The following is a 14,667-nucleotide window of genomic DNA, read 5'->3' as shown; positions in this document are numbered from 1 at the left end:
AAGCACCATTGGTCATAAAAACCCACTTGAAAAAAATTAAACTAGTCAATTAATGTAGTCTGTTCCCAGCATAACTGAGCAACTCAGGATTATCTTTCTTTCCTCCATCTATGTAACTATGACAATAGACCCAAGAAAAAAATATCTTAAAAACTATGGGACCATAAAGCAGTATGGAGCATTACCTGTTGGTTCTCTCTCTCTCTCTCTCTCTCTCTCTCTCTCTCTCTCTCTCTCTATATATATATATATATATATATATATATATATATATATATATATATATATATATATATATATATATATATATTTTTTTTTTTTTTTTTTTTTTTTTTTTTTTTTTACATACTGTTCTCCTGTCCTAATTCTGCTTTTTCTTTTTTTGCTTGGGAAATCTCTAAATAAGAAATGAGTGGATGGCAGATCTGTCATACCAAATGAAAAATCCATGCTCATCCATCCAGAAGACGGAATCAGCCCTGACATAAGCCATGTATCCTGATAGGGTGTGTGTGCTTGTGTATGTGTGTATTTCTGGGATGGGAATGCTTTGACCCTTGTTTGTCTGTAAATATATTCTGGGATCCCAGGAGGCACGATGTTGGAAGCAGTATCTCACTCACACATGAGATTCGCATTTTTAACCTTTAATCCATGAATCATACAAACCATAATCACATTTCAATTCAGTTCAAATCAAAAACGTACTTTATTCATCCCAGAGGGCAAGTAAATGTTGTTACTCATATTATACAATGAAAGAGTTGTTATAGACGCTGATGGCTGTGGGCAAGAAGGATCTCCTATTGAAGTCTGTATTGCAGCAGTTCTGAAGAAGCCTCTGACTGAAGACACTCGTATGACAATTACATAACAAGGATGTGTCATGATGTGCGGTGGTTGGAGGTGAGAAAGACGCCGGTGAACTCAGGTAGTCATGATGAAAATGATGTTTAATAAAGAACCAGGAAAACAAACTCAAAATCACAGGAAGCACTGGGAGCAAACAGACGACGAATGAATGACGTTAGACGAGGACAAGAGACAAAGACAACAGGTGGAGTTCAATACACGAGGAGGGTAATCAGGAAACTAGACACAGCTGGGATCAATCAACAGGGAGGACAGGACAGAGACTCACAGGGAAACAAGACTAAACCCAGAAAACCTCAAAATAACTACATAGAAAAACAGATCGCAACAGGATGGTCAGGATTGTCTGTAATTTTCTTTTTTTATGAAGAATTCTTCATATTCTAAGAAATGTTTCTGTAATTTGTATGTCAACTCATACTAAGAGAGACCTGTAAAATAAAATAAAATAAAGCATACACTTTTTTTTTTTTACAATATTCATTACAGTGGAGACAAATTGAATACTAAGAGATGAGCTCCAGTAACCGAACTGTAGATCTTAGTTATGTGATGTGCTTCAGTCTTTCAAAACAAAAATCTCAGATAGAAAGATTGAAATAATATAACAGATGATGCATATTTTAAAATGCTAATAGCACAGCTAATTATTTTGTTTAGCATCTGGTGCTGTTTTGTGAACTTTTTGTTGAATAAACGTCTGTGTTGAGGCTTTCGTTATCGACTCTTCAAGAATTCCTCAATTAGATAATTCATTCACATTCACATTGGTTCCCCATAATTGAATTTCAAGGAAAAAATAAATAAAAATACATACAGGAACAAAATGAAATACAACCTTAGAGATTGTATTTAAGCACAAATACAACCTCTAAGGGTATTTTAGAACTTTCAAATAATGTTAAACTTAAATTGATTATCGAGGGTTGTAGTCTTTAAGGGCAGACGCAATTTAAATTGAAGTTAGCGCTATAGCATTAGCGCACACCAAATGCCATATTGGTGTTTTTCCTTAGCGTTAGCAGAACTAATATTTATGATTACCGCATTAGGATTAGCTTAACTAGCTTTTTTAGCTAGCGTTGCCCACCACTTCTTTTGAGTAGCTGTCTTTATATAAAAAAAAAACTTTTAAACAAGCATGTTTAAAAAAGTTAACTATAAAACCCAATGTCTCACTAATTCATCTTATGAAACAATACGGAGCCCCAGTTGCTGTGGAATACCTCTGTTATTGTGAAAAATGGAGCATAAGGAAAACACACACATGTAGATCTATAATTCTTTTGTGACAAACATATGCATTTCCTTTTTAATTCAGTTGAGACAGATTAGCTTGAAATGCTAGGAGAACGGCAGGAAGTGAAGTCCAGATCACATTAGAAGCCGACCTTCGAGTAAAACACTGTAAAATATTGTCCAGTGAAAGATGAATAGATTAAAGGAGACAAAGAGGGGAGAGGAGCTCAGTCTCTCAAGAAACATTCCTCATTTATGACTGTATAAGGAGAAGGAGTCAGCCATCATAAGACCCTGCTACAACACACACACACACACACCCTCACACACGCTTAGTGTTCATCCTCCCCTCTGTTAGCTACATCCTCTTCATGTCGGCCTCACTGAGACGCCTCATTCAGAGTGTTTTATCTTCAGAGGAATTTTTGCATGGCAGGGTGTGTACATGTGAGCGACGCTCTGCGCCGCGCCTCGGCGACCGTGATCCAAGCGCTCACATTAATGTGACGTCGTTATCTGGTGAGGTCAGCTGCCTCCCGTGTTCCTCTCCGACTCTCGCTAAAAGATTCTTTTATTTGTTTGCATCGTGAGCGACTTTGTCTAAACCCGATGGAGTTTTATTTTCGGGCCGCACAACCTTTTATGGACTTTGTTTTGGAGAGAATATGCTTGTGATTTAATAAATTTGAGAAACGTGATTGATGGATGACAGAAGAAATGAAGGAGCTCTGTGATGTGAGCTGAATTTGTTTGGCAGTGGTTAATGCTTAAAAGGGAAAGTGGTTCTTTTTTTTCCTGACCTGGCTTGACAGGAAACTTGATTAGCAATAAAAATGATTGGAAACACAATTTTATTTTTAACATTAAATTCAAATCCTGTGCAAATGCCAGTGTAAAACATTGAGTTATGAAAATAGATTGTACAAGTTTATTGAGAAAAACAGAGTGAGCGTATGAAACAGTCCATTGCGGCCACGTCGCACCAGACCAGTGATGGGTCAGTCTCGTAGTAAACGAGTGTTTGTACATCTACAGCCCTTCTCCACACACATGGCTCTAACTGGTTCTTCCTCCGTCAGCCCCAGTCAGATTCGTCTACATTTCCATACATCGAGCGGCTCGTCTACGTTTTTAGGGACGTCTCCACGTGATACAGGCCAGTCTTGGAGACGCGCACAAGCGATGTGATTGGTGCAGACTGCGTTCACTGATTGGCCTGTGGGTTCGGTGACGAGTCTGCAGTAGTTGGCAAGATGACGCGCTGAAAATCGATAACTCCATGGTCAAGCCTCGAGGTCCAGACCTTGTTAACAATTATGTCGGAAGAACGCATCCAGCGTCAAACTGGTCGACCAAGGATGCACGTAAAATGCAACCAACCAATGATGCTGCTCGCTCATGGTCCCACCCATATTCCCACATTCCCACCCATATTCACATCCTCATGGTAACGGACACATCGCCAATGGAGACATACCCAACTTGGTTAGGACTGAACCGGATGTTAATCACTTTACGAATGTAATGGCTTCTGGTAGCTTCATACTTGATTCTTCTCAAATCCTTGGCAGTTATTTGGTTTTTTTTTCTCGACAAGTTTCCCCAATTAACTCAGCGATTTAAAGAGTTCTGCATCCCTCTAAGAAACTTTTGATCATTTTTGGCTCTTAAGTCTCATTAAATCTTTGTTTTGGCTCATTTTGCCTGAAGAAAAGAAGCTGCCTAATAATTACACACACCTTGATGTAGAGTGTTGACCTCCTCAGGCACCACCCCTCCATTATCACACAGACACCTGCTACACTTACGTCCACGTCTATTCATAGAAAATATACCTAAAAAGGATTAATCACATGTAATACTCTCTAATTCTATTTTTGGCTGATTATCTGTAAACAAACAATATGTCAACTGTTGGATTTTTATGCTTTTCATTTTTATCCTTCCAAGTGATTTTTGGCTGATTGTGAGACAGTTTGGATTTGTTCTCTGTGATTGATTTTCTTGGTCTTAACGACTTCCTTTGTTGCCTCTCTTTGTATCCCAAATGCAGTAATTCGACTTAATGCTGGCTGGACAGTTTGCTCTGTAGATAGCAATGGGTTTACAATGCCAGCCTTTGTGTCATCACCACTGAAACTTCTCTGTATTGATTACTCCAAGACGATTCATTGCTCAGAGATTCTCTTCTGATTAACAATGAGCTGAGCCGTGCCAAGGTTAGCCTAGGAAGGAAAATTGCATCTTTTATTCCACATCTCATGGGGAAGGACAGATAGTTTTAGACATATTTGTTAGAACACAGTCTAGACATTTTGTTTCAACTTCTCCAGCCATCATTCATACATACATAAACTTATTTTCTTAAAGATTTAATGATTCCGATTGTTTGTACCCTCAATTTCACTAACGAAAGCTCTTGTACATATTTTAGCAGATGGACATTGATTTATTACTGGTTTGACTTATTTGGACAGTTTTATGTTTTTATGTAAACATAACAGTGCGGTGATTTAAAAAACAATGAAATAGCTGCACAAGTTTGAATTTATTGGGGATTTTTTTGACAATCACAAAGGCTCCAAATTAAGCAAACAGGCTTAATCACATACATACCTAAGTATTTTAATAGGTAACTCTTAAAACAATGGGAAAATCAAGTCAACACATAGAATTATATATTTGCACCAGTTAGTGAAAGTTATTGGTGCCTTTTTCTAAAACACTGTTAATTCCAAGGTCACCAGTTTAAGCAGCTTAAGGTAAAAGCCAAGAATGCTGTACCAGTTATCCAGCATGGTGGTTGTAGCATCATGCTGAGGGACTGATTTGGTTCTGCTGTTATTAAAATATTGGTACATTATTTAATGCTTACCAAGCATTCTTGTCTAGTTTCTACTACAAATATCTAAGTTCACTTGAAATACAGCAAAACTAACTTTGAAGTCAGTTTTTAGTAAGATATAGGAGCTTGTTTTAAGTCAATAATTCCCGAATATTAATTTTAAAAAAAAGTTTACGAAGATATTTGCACTAGAAACTTGACAAAAAAATATTTGGTAAGATTTAGTGTTTTTACAGTAGATGCATTTCAGATTTCAAAAACCGTTAGCTTTGGCGTTAGCTTGAAATGTCCTGAAGCTGTTCAGGACGTTATCTTTAGTTTACAGTTGTCCTAGTCCAATCTGATCCAAAACGATCTTTCCCACAAATATATCTGTCTTCAGATGTAAAGTGCTAGCTTGCAGCATGTGGTTTTAGCAGTCCTCTGTTAGCTTACTTGTGCTAACTAACAGGTTTTTCGTTTTCAGCCAGTCTGTATCTGTCCCTTAGTTTTCCTCTCATGCGTCTAACCGACCGGCCGACTGCATCCCAGTTATCGTGTAACTTGAATGAGGTAACCTGGTTGAAGTTACAACGTTAAATTTCTCTTTGCCATTGATAAAGTTCTCTTCACTGAACTGCTGTGTCCTCAGCAGAGACGGACCGACTGGAGCTTAAACGTTTGGTCAGCCGATGGACAGCCTGTTGGAGCTTTAAATACAGTTTCCACTTGCCTCTTCTGTTCCTGTTTAACCTTTTTTCATTGAATGAAATGTAAACACTTGATGATAAGTGTTTGGATGAGTGACATAAAACTCATAAATGTTTGTGTTCAAAGTGAAATAGTTCCATTGAGAAACTTAGAGATAATCATCTCTAGATTTAAAGTTTTGACTATTCTTATCTTCTTAAAGTGGATGAGCAGCATTTTACTTTGAATTTCTTTATTCTGTCTCTCTGTCGGCCTCGGGCGTTTTCTTCACACTTTTTCCTTCTTCATTCTGAGCGCGCTGGCTCTTTCTCAACGTGCGTTTCAGGTCGTCTACTGTTTATTTTTGCCTGCACCGTAAAGATGATTTACAACAAGGCAAACGAGAGAGAAGAGTGCAAATAAAGTTGGCTGCCTCTTGAGCCCAGACTGAAGCAGAGAGGAAGAGAAGAATATTTGAATCAGCATCTGTCCTGGATAGCTAAAGAACAGGAAGATGTCTTACAGGATTGGGGCCTGTTTGGGGTTTCCTGCTCTGTTCATTTTATTTACTCCTTTACTTTCCCTTTGGGTTTTAAAAACACAAAGGTACTAGTACTTCTTGTTTGTGTTTGTTTTTTTAAGGTACAAGGACTACAGGGAACCCCCCTGGTCTTCTGATGCGTACCAGTTCTCCAAGCAGTACTGGTCCGTCCTGTCTGCAAGACTGGCCTTTGTCATCTTGTTTCAGGTATGGGTTTGTTGTGTTCCACTAATGCCTGCCATTCACGCAGCAATACCTCAGAGAACACGCACAGCTAATCCAAAACATTTGGTTCACAATATGCTCTTATGCACTAAATGACCTCAGACAGACAGTGAACAGCTTTTGTTGTCTGGTACACAAACATGTGGCGACCAAATGTTAGGCTAAATGTTGTGGAATTATTACTCTAGAACACAGGTGTCCAAAGTGGGTCCTGGAGGGCCGGCATCCTGCCCTCCAGGAGGAGATTGTTGTTGTTACAACAACCTCCTCAGCAAGTCAATGTTCTCCTTAGGCCTTCTAACGAGCCATCATTTGATGCAGGTGTGTAAAACCAGGGAGAGAACTAAAACATGCAGGATGCCGGCCCTCCAGGACCCACTTTGGACACCCTTGCTCTAGAATGTCTTTCGCACATATTTGGCTGTTTACTATTTTTTTTTGGTCATACTATTACAGGACTTTAAGATAGAGATACAGTCCCAATTTAACTTTCAGACTCATTGTTTTTCTGGCTTTCCATCTGCAGAGGTGACGTCACACTGTGTGTATGAGAGCCAAGTCACCAGGGTTTAAATATGTCTACGGATCTATAATAACTCTGAAGAATTTTGAATTAATATGAGTTGCAAGAACATTTAATTTCCCCTCAAGATCAATGAAGTATTTTTAAGTAAGTCTTTAGCGTCTTATGTTAGCGGTTAGCATGATGTGCACCATTAGCTCACGTACTGTAAACAACAGTCTCTGTGCGTATCACCTATGGAAATTGTAGATTGTTTCATCAATTCTGGGTTTTACACAAAGGCTGCTGTTGATTCCAAATCCAGCAATATCCATAAGACAAAAACTTCTAAGGACAAAACAGAGTGACCCTACAGAACATGCCAAACTCACATTTTCACTAAAAAGTTTTGACACAAGGATAAGGTAGGTTCTCTGTAGAAATTGGATTAATTTGCAAAACTGAAATGGAAACATTGTTTTTGCATCAAACGAGTCACATGATCAACAACCAGAAGTTACGAATGGCGCAAACCACAAAGAAGACAACGACAGGAAGTGGTTGGAGAACGATGCCAGTTTTTAATTACTTGTCATGCGAACAAACTTATTCAGCTGTGATTTTAATTGTGTTTCTTCTGTAACGGTGACTTAGCAATTGCAGATTGTGTTCTTTTGACACTAGCGGAATATTGACAAAGTCTTGCGCACATTTGCAATGGAAACGCAGCTAATGAAGAAAAAATGTTCAGTTTATGTAAATATCTAATTTCAACCGTACGTTAACCCATGCTTCCCTCTCCCTCCCAGAACTTGGTGATGTTCCTCAGCCTCATGGTTGCCTGGGTGATCCCAGACGTCCCCAAGACCATCGTGGAGCAGCTCAAACGGGAAAAGAAGCTCCTGGTGGATCTGTTTCTGCAGGAGGAGAAGGAGAAATTCCAGCTCATCCAGAGCCTCTTCGTCAAGCCCAACAGCCAGTCGCCCGCGGCGGGCCAGGCTTTCCCCGTTCTGGGCAGATACAGCACCCTGCCCTCGGGCCCCACGGCCGGAGACGGAGGGGGGCCGAGGGCGAGGAACAGGGCCGCCAGCTTCAGTCAGTTCAGCGACAAGATGTCGTCGTTGCCCAGGAAAGAAAACGCAAACTCAAAGCACACAGCGGTGTGACGCGTTCCGTCCCGATCGGGGGGATTAAGCTTAAATGGGGCCTGTAAGCCAACGGACTCGGCCCTTTTCCTGTGTGTTACCTGTATCATTTGTGTCCTGGTGTGTGTGACACGGTAGTGCGGTGGTGATGTCATCACAGGTCTCCTGTAGAAGTATAAACTGGTCCTTGCTGGCCTCAGTGTGTGGATCTTTAACGAACGGCTGTGTGAGTGTGCTGTTCCGACTCGCACGACTGTTCACCTGACAAAGTGTTGTCATTTTTTTCCCTTTTTTTTTGTACAAACTATTTAGTGAGGCACATGAGCTTCATAGCGTAGAGAAGCAATAATTACTATATTAGGTTGAATAAGTGACCAGGAACCTGGAAGAACTGCAAACCGACGGATTGCTTTGATAAGAAACACTAACCCACCAACAGACTGACGAACATCGTGGCTTAAACTTTAGGGCTGTCTGATCTGTGATTTTCCTACTTTGTTGTATTTTTGTTTACAGATTTTGTAGCTCTCACGACATTCCACATTTTCTGGACTGTTTTTAATTCTCTTTATAAATTAGAAATAACTTTAAAAGCGGTTTACCCAACCAATCGTGACCGGTGAAGACGGCTGCTGGTTGGTTCTTTTTGACCCGCTCTAAGTACTGATGGACTGGGAAAATGCCAATATGGCACACTGTGGTGCCGTTCACCTCCTTCCAAGCTGTAGAATCAGAACTCCATGATCTGTGACGCTAAGAATCTCTTCTGAGCCATAAGGAACTTTTGCTGCACTCACCATGACAATAATCCACGGGGATGGCCACCTGTGAATGAGACAGAGCTGAACTACACTCACTGTGTTTATGCTAAATTAAAGAAAAACTACATCCACATTCCTTTGTAATGAAACAGTGGCGTTCTCCTGGGATCAGGGTTCAGACCGATGACCTTCATGTTGCGTTGGTGAACTTCAAAGTCTTCAACTCTTCAGAGACGCTTCACAGGTTCTTCCAAGAATTCGCACCCCTCGAGTTTTTTCACATTTTGTCACATCGCATCAACAAATTTGAATGTTTATCAGGATCTTATGTGATAGAACAACACAAGGTAGTTCATAATCGTGAAGTGGAAGAAAGAAAACACATTGTTGTGTTTCCTTGCAGCGAGAAGACGTTTTTCTGCACTGAGTTTGCATGCTCTCGCAGTTCAAGCATAGACTCTCTCCGGGTACTTCTACTTCCTCGCACAGTCCAGAAACATAACTCTTCAGTTAAATGGTTTATCTAAATTGTCCTTAGGTATGAGTGTGTGCGTCCATGGTTCCCTGTTCTGTGCTGAGATGTGCTGGGAACTCGCCTAAGGGTATTCTGGTAAAAGCCAGACCCTTGTTCTGGACTTCGCTTTGTCCAGAGAGTCTGGGCTCTCGGCTGTTGAGAAACATTCGCTTGCTGGAGGAGTGGATTTTTAAACAACTGGATCTCATTTTACCCCGTCGCTATCATTTGGCTGTGACATATGTAATGCTCTAGCTTGCTCAAGCTTACCGGAAATTGTGTGCGCTGTAAGCAACTCCATGGGGAGAAATGCCAAGACATCTTTGCCAGCAATAAAATGTCTTAAACATTCGTCTCGCTCCGACTTTAATTGCTCGATGCGTCGTTCACTTCCTCCGCTGCCACTTCCTCATTTGGCCCGAGTGAAATTCACCTGTAGAAATCTAGCTCAATCGGAGAAACACTGAAGGGAGATGAGAATTGAGTGGAATTGCTTTGGAAAGCAATGACCAGGCTATTCTAAGGGGCTCTCCATCTTCTTCCCAATGACCGCTGAAGATAACCGCCCTCATGATCCTGCAAGGACAAGACAATAGATGAATGCTGTCCCCAACAAACTATCCAAACAACCATCCATCTGCAAGACATCTAGAGTGATTCTTTTAAATATATACTTAAATATTATAATATTTCTTTCACTTCATAAATGTGCTTACTCTGTGTTGGTCTATCATATAAAACCACATTAAAGCACTCTGAAGGTGGTGGTTATAACATGTCAAGTGTAGAAAAGCATAAGACATTTAAAGACTAGCAAGGCCCTGTACATCTGATGCTTTTAGTAAGAGTTCTCTAGCAAACCACAAACTGTCATTTTTACAGCAGCGGTTTTGAGAAAAATAACACGACACAATATAGTTGTTGTATGTTAAAGTGGAACTGAAATGTAAGCTGTAGTTTTGCTGTAAGCACTAGAGCTATTGTGAAGGAAAAACCTTTCAGAACAGCAGCGACGCTCCTCAGTGTTCAGTTCATGAGGCCTTCTGGAGCCGCCGCAAGAGTATTTTTATTGCTAAGCTTTATGATTAGGTATTCTACAAGCTGCAACAAAGTAGACGTTATCTTAAAAAATGTTATTAAGTTTTGTAAAGTCTGTGAAACATTCTGCTGTACTCAGTATTCAAGAGAAACCTACTGTGCTGTTTGTCCATGGAATAATGTTATGTTGAAGTAGGCTTGTTTTATGACCAGGTGATTAGATCTATAACCAATATTTAAACAAAGCTGAACTTTCCACTACTACTGTTATCTAGAAGAATCATTAGTATGGAGAATATGCTCATTGACAAACAAGCTGGATGAAGGTCCGGAAATACATTGAAATGGATCTTGTTGAGGAGTATTACAATACCTAGGATCTTGGACCAAATGGATGAGACAGCTTACTGTACGGGTACAGCAACAGCCTAATGGGCTCGACACATGGTTAGCTATGAATCGCACATAACGCGACAGTTTCCCATCATTTGGGTGAACCCAACACACAGGACACGATAGCAACATCAGCAGCGCTTCAAAGTTGAACATTTTCCCAACTTCCTTGTGTCGCGATGCTAGTCCGCATTTGCTTGTCTATGTGTATGAGCTTGAAATTCCACATGCACTAATTTCATTGGTCGCTTGGCTGCAGCAGAGCAAGTGGTTGACGCCTTATCGCGCAGGTTCCTTAGCAAATGAATAGAGGAAACAACATTACCTCTCATGCATCAAGCCCATCATGTCTGGGTTCACCACCCCTTTTGGCCTTGATACAGCTCATATATTTGGTGCAACACAAGTCATGCAATTAATTTCATGTGAGGAGAATAGCAAAAGCAAAAGCATAGTCTGCATGGCTCACAGCGTACACACCGCATCCCCGAGTTTGTGGGAGACTTTCATCTCTCTTGAAAATTGTTTACCAAATTTTGTCCATCTCAGACCTCAGACCAGTCCTTCCAAGTGCTCAAGATTTTTGTCAGTGAGAGTTAAGATGTCCCCAACCGATGTGACACATCAGAATGTAAGTTTAAGGGCATTCATTTCTGTTGTTCAAATCACAAGGTAACCAATAAACCTAACCTTTGTTCTATTTGAAAAAAAAAAAACAACAGATGGGGCTTCTAAAAAATAAAAGGTCTCAAATATTATCACCTTACAAAAAAATGGCCTAAGTCATTTCTTGATAAAAGTGACTATTTTTGGTCAAACCCATTGGATGATGCTGGTTCTGTGTCAACGTTGACTTTCTAAACAAGGACTGGCTTCCATTCCATTTAGTTTATGGTTGTTAAAAGATTACTTCAACATACATATACTTGTAAAATTAGACTTCATGTCACCATTCACAATGACTCAAACCAACATGGGGACGTCTCAAACACCAAGCCACAGCTTGTTTCGTTGGGGTTCAAAGTGAAGCTGAAGACAAAGAAGAGAGACATTTTTACCACCAAAGTGTACCAGCTCCAAATGTCCTCACCGGTGTTTAAAAGGGAGGTCAGGGCAAATGAAAGAATGGGAAAGTAGTTGGAGTGTGGATGGTAGTGATTGGGGGCCGTCCTTAACTCCACAAACTGCCGAAATGCTGTAAAACTGCGATTCTGTTTCTCGCGCCTTGGTAACTGTTCCTTATTTCCAACTGAAGACAACATGACAGGACTCAGTCACAGACTGTTATCTTTACATGTATTGAAATCTCACTTTAGGAAATTGTGATAAAAGGTATATTTGCTATATAAGTTTCTGTTGTTGATCTTTACCTAAGCTGGTGTACAAATTCCTAAATACAGATTTGTTAAATGGATTCAAGTGCATTTTTCTTTCCTTCTCTTGTTAATTTTTTTCATGGAGATGTTGAAAAATACAAACATTTATTGGGTAATCTAATGCTTATAAGGCTCTTAATTATCCAGTAAACTCAAAACCACAATTTGATCAATGTTTCCAACAATATGGCAGTCTTCTTTTTCTTTCCAGCCATCAAATAAAATTCTGAACATTATGCCCCCCCCATAAAACAACAACATTTTAATCTCTCTCACTCAGACCAAGTCTTTGAGATTTCTGCTTCCTCGTCTGAAAATGAGAGTGAAACGATCATAAATTCACGCCGCGGTCTTCGTGTGCGATTCGGTTCCAGCTGTGAACACAACATGTGGAACTCAGCAGCTACAGCATCGCATCACGAGCCACTTGCTTTTACAGCGGTACGGTTTTAACCGCCACCGGCTGCCGCGCCGGAGCTGGCGGTTGAGCAAACCGACATCCTGAAAGTGGCATTCTGGGACTCGCATTCCTGACATTTACTGCTCTGTAGGAGGAACACTGCCATGCGCTAATGAAGGAGATGTCATATCCCAGGAACTGCTGGTATGTCCTTGTAAACTACATCTGGATGTGCGGCAGTTTTCTTTTCCGTTCTGATATCCATCAGCTTTTTCTGTGACCCTTTAAAAGCGTCGAAGATTTGTAAGAGTCAGGTGGGCTGACGACCTTTTAGTCCCACTCTGAAGGCATGTGAATATTTATTGTATTGTATGAGACACAGTCAGACTTTAAGCCGATAACTTATCATGATCCGTCCTGTTTGAAAACACAATTCTGAGAAACGGGATTATTTGGAGTGGAGATAAAGGAAGTGAAAGCAGGAGCGTTAGAGGGAATCCTTAATAAGCGGCAAAACATGGGAAAGTATTTTCCCTGCTTTACAAATTCATGTTTCCAAACATTTAGTTTTATTTTTTGAAAGAACAAAAAGTTCCCCCAATTTGTGTTCACCGGTGAGTCAGTAGCTGCGTTTCCATTTACAAAATGTGCATAAAACTTTGTCGCTACTTCGCTAACGTTGAAAAAAAACACAAATAAAACCACACAATTTCGCAACCGGTGTGTTTCCATCAAATAAGAAGCGATTAAAGTCGCATCATGTGAATAAGTTTGTTCAAGTGATGCGTCATTGAGAAACATGCAGCAGCATCGTCCTCCAGCCACTTCCTGTTGTTTTTCTCGCAAAAGACGACAAAAACAAAGTGTTTCCATTGCAGTTTTGCGAAATCCACAAAATTCAATATGGCCGAAAAGCCGCCACATCCTGGCACAGAAATGTATCAAAATAATAATAATAATATATATATTTTTTAATTAACATGTTTCCACTAAGTGAATATATTTTCGTAATTCCAGTTTGCGCAATTATATACTCAGAGGAAACAGTTATTGTGCTTCAATAGGAGGAAATTCTAAAATATATGAGAAACGTCAGTCTGGAAGGAATTACAAAGCTATTTCCACCACTAATATCCACTAAGGGAGAAATAGTGGAACAGTGGTGAACTTTTCCCAGGAGTGGTCAGCCAATCAAAATGACTCAAAGAGAACAGTGGCGAATCACCCAAGAACAGAAGAATCCAGAGCAACATCTGAAGCTCGCCTCCATTATGGTCAGTGTTCATTATTTAACACAATGGCATCCAGCACCAAAACCACCGCCGAGCAAAACAAACCCCGATTCCAAACAAACATCCTGATCTGCAAACATTTTGGGAAAAATATATTCTGCAGACAGACAAGGCTAAAGGGTAAAGGTAACGGCTTTTCAGAACGAGCTGACATGGTGGTGGAAGCTGCTGAACAAAGCAGTGTTCACATCGTCTCTGTTGGAATGTAGAGAAGAAGTTGTTGGTGTATTTTTAAACACAATTCCAGACCCTTGCAGAATATTTAAAGCATTCTACAGAATAGGTTTACTAAACTTTACATGGCTTTTTAAATTGAAATGATTGTATCTTCTATCTGTTTGGGAACAGAACCTGCTCCTAATGAGCCTAATTAGAAAGATGAGTAGCAGAAAGTGAAACGTCATCCGTCTGCATTGTCTCCTTGCCTTTGTGTTGGTGTTTTATTGTTTCCTGCCTCTGGCTAATTCCTGGCCTGCCCACATTCGTTTCATCCAAACTCCTCTTTAACTCTGGAAAACTAACAGGTTCACTCAGACACCTGTAGATATAAAACAATCAAACTGAACATGAAAAACAGAATACTATATGAAATCCTACATCTAAGATGACTGCTTTAGATTTCTTTTTAATCATCCGTTAACTCTGGCGGCGTAGCTTAGCTTTCAGCTCAGCAGAGATCACTCATTAATATTCACATTAATATTCACGTCACAACGACTCAAGAAGAGCTTGTACATGTTCACCAACATGTGTGTCTAATTAGCCCTTTGCATTCTTTCCCCTTTCTACACAGCAGGCACTCAGACGTGTAGAAACGAGAGAAAACAGGTTAAACTCATTTTTAATTATAGCGT

At 40.1% G+C, this 14,667-nt stretch overlaps 1 protein-coding gene across 1 annotated transcript in view; it reads left to right on the top strand.

The window, feature by feature from the left end:
* Nucleotides 1–9,665, top strand: part of ano2b (anoctamin 2b) — a 71,104-nt gene extending 61,439 nt beyond the window's left edge. The window contains exons 26-27 of the mRNA XM_088003527.1: nt 6,269–6,374; nt 7,704–9,665. Coding sequence (XP_087859653.1) covers nt 6,269–6,374; nt 7,704–8,060 — 463 coding nt within the window. The 3' untranslated portion in view covers nt 8,061–9,665. The remainder of the gene's footprint in view (nt 1–6,268; nt 6,375–7,703) is intronic.
* The last annotated feature ends 5,002 nt before the right edge of the window (nt 9,666–14,667 follow it).

The sequence above is a fragment of the Poecilia mexicana genome, unplaced genomic scaffold (genome assembly GCF_051168715.1).
Source record: "Poecilia mexicana isolate PSO_F unplaced genomic scaffold, ASM5116871v1 scaffold_23, whole genome shotgun sequence".
NCBI lineage: Eukaryota > Metazoa > Chordata > Actinopteri > Cyprinodontiformes > Poeciliidae > Poecilia > Poecilia mexicana.
The sequence above is the reverse complement of the archived record's forward strand: the minus strand, read 5'-3'. Positions and strand labels throughout refer to the sequence as shown.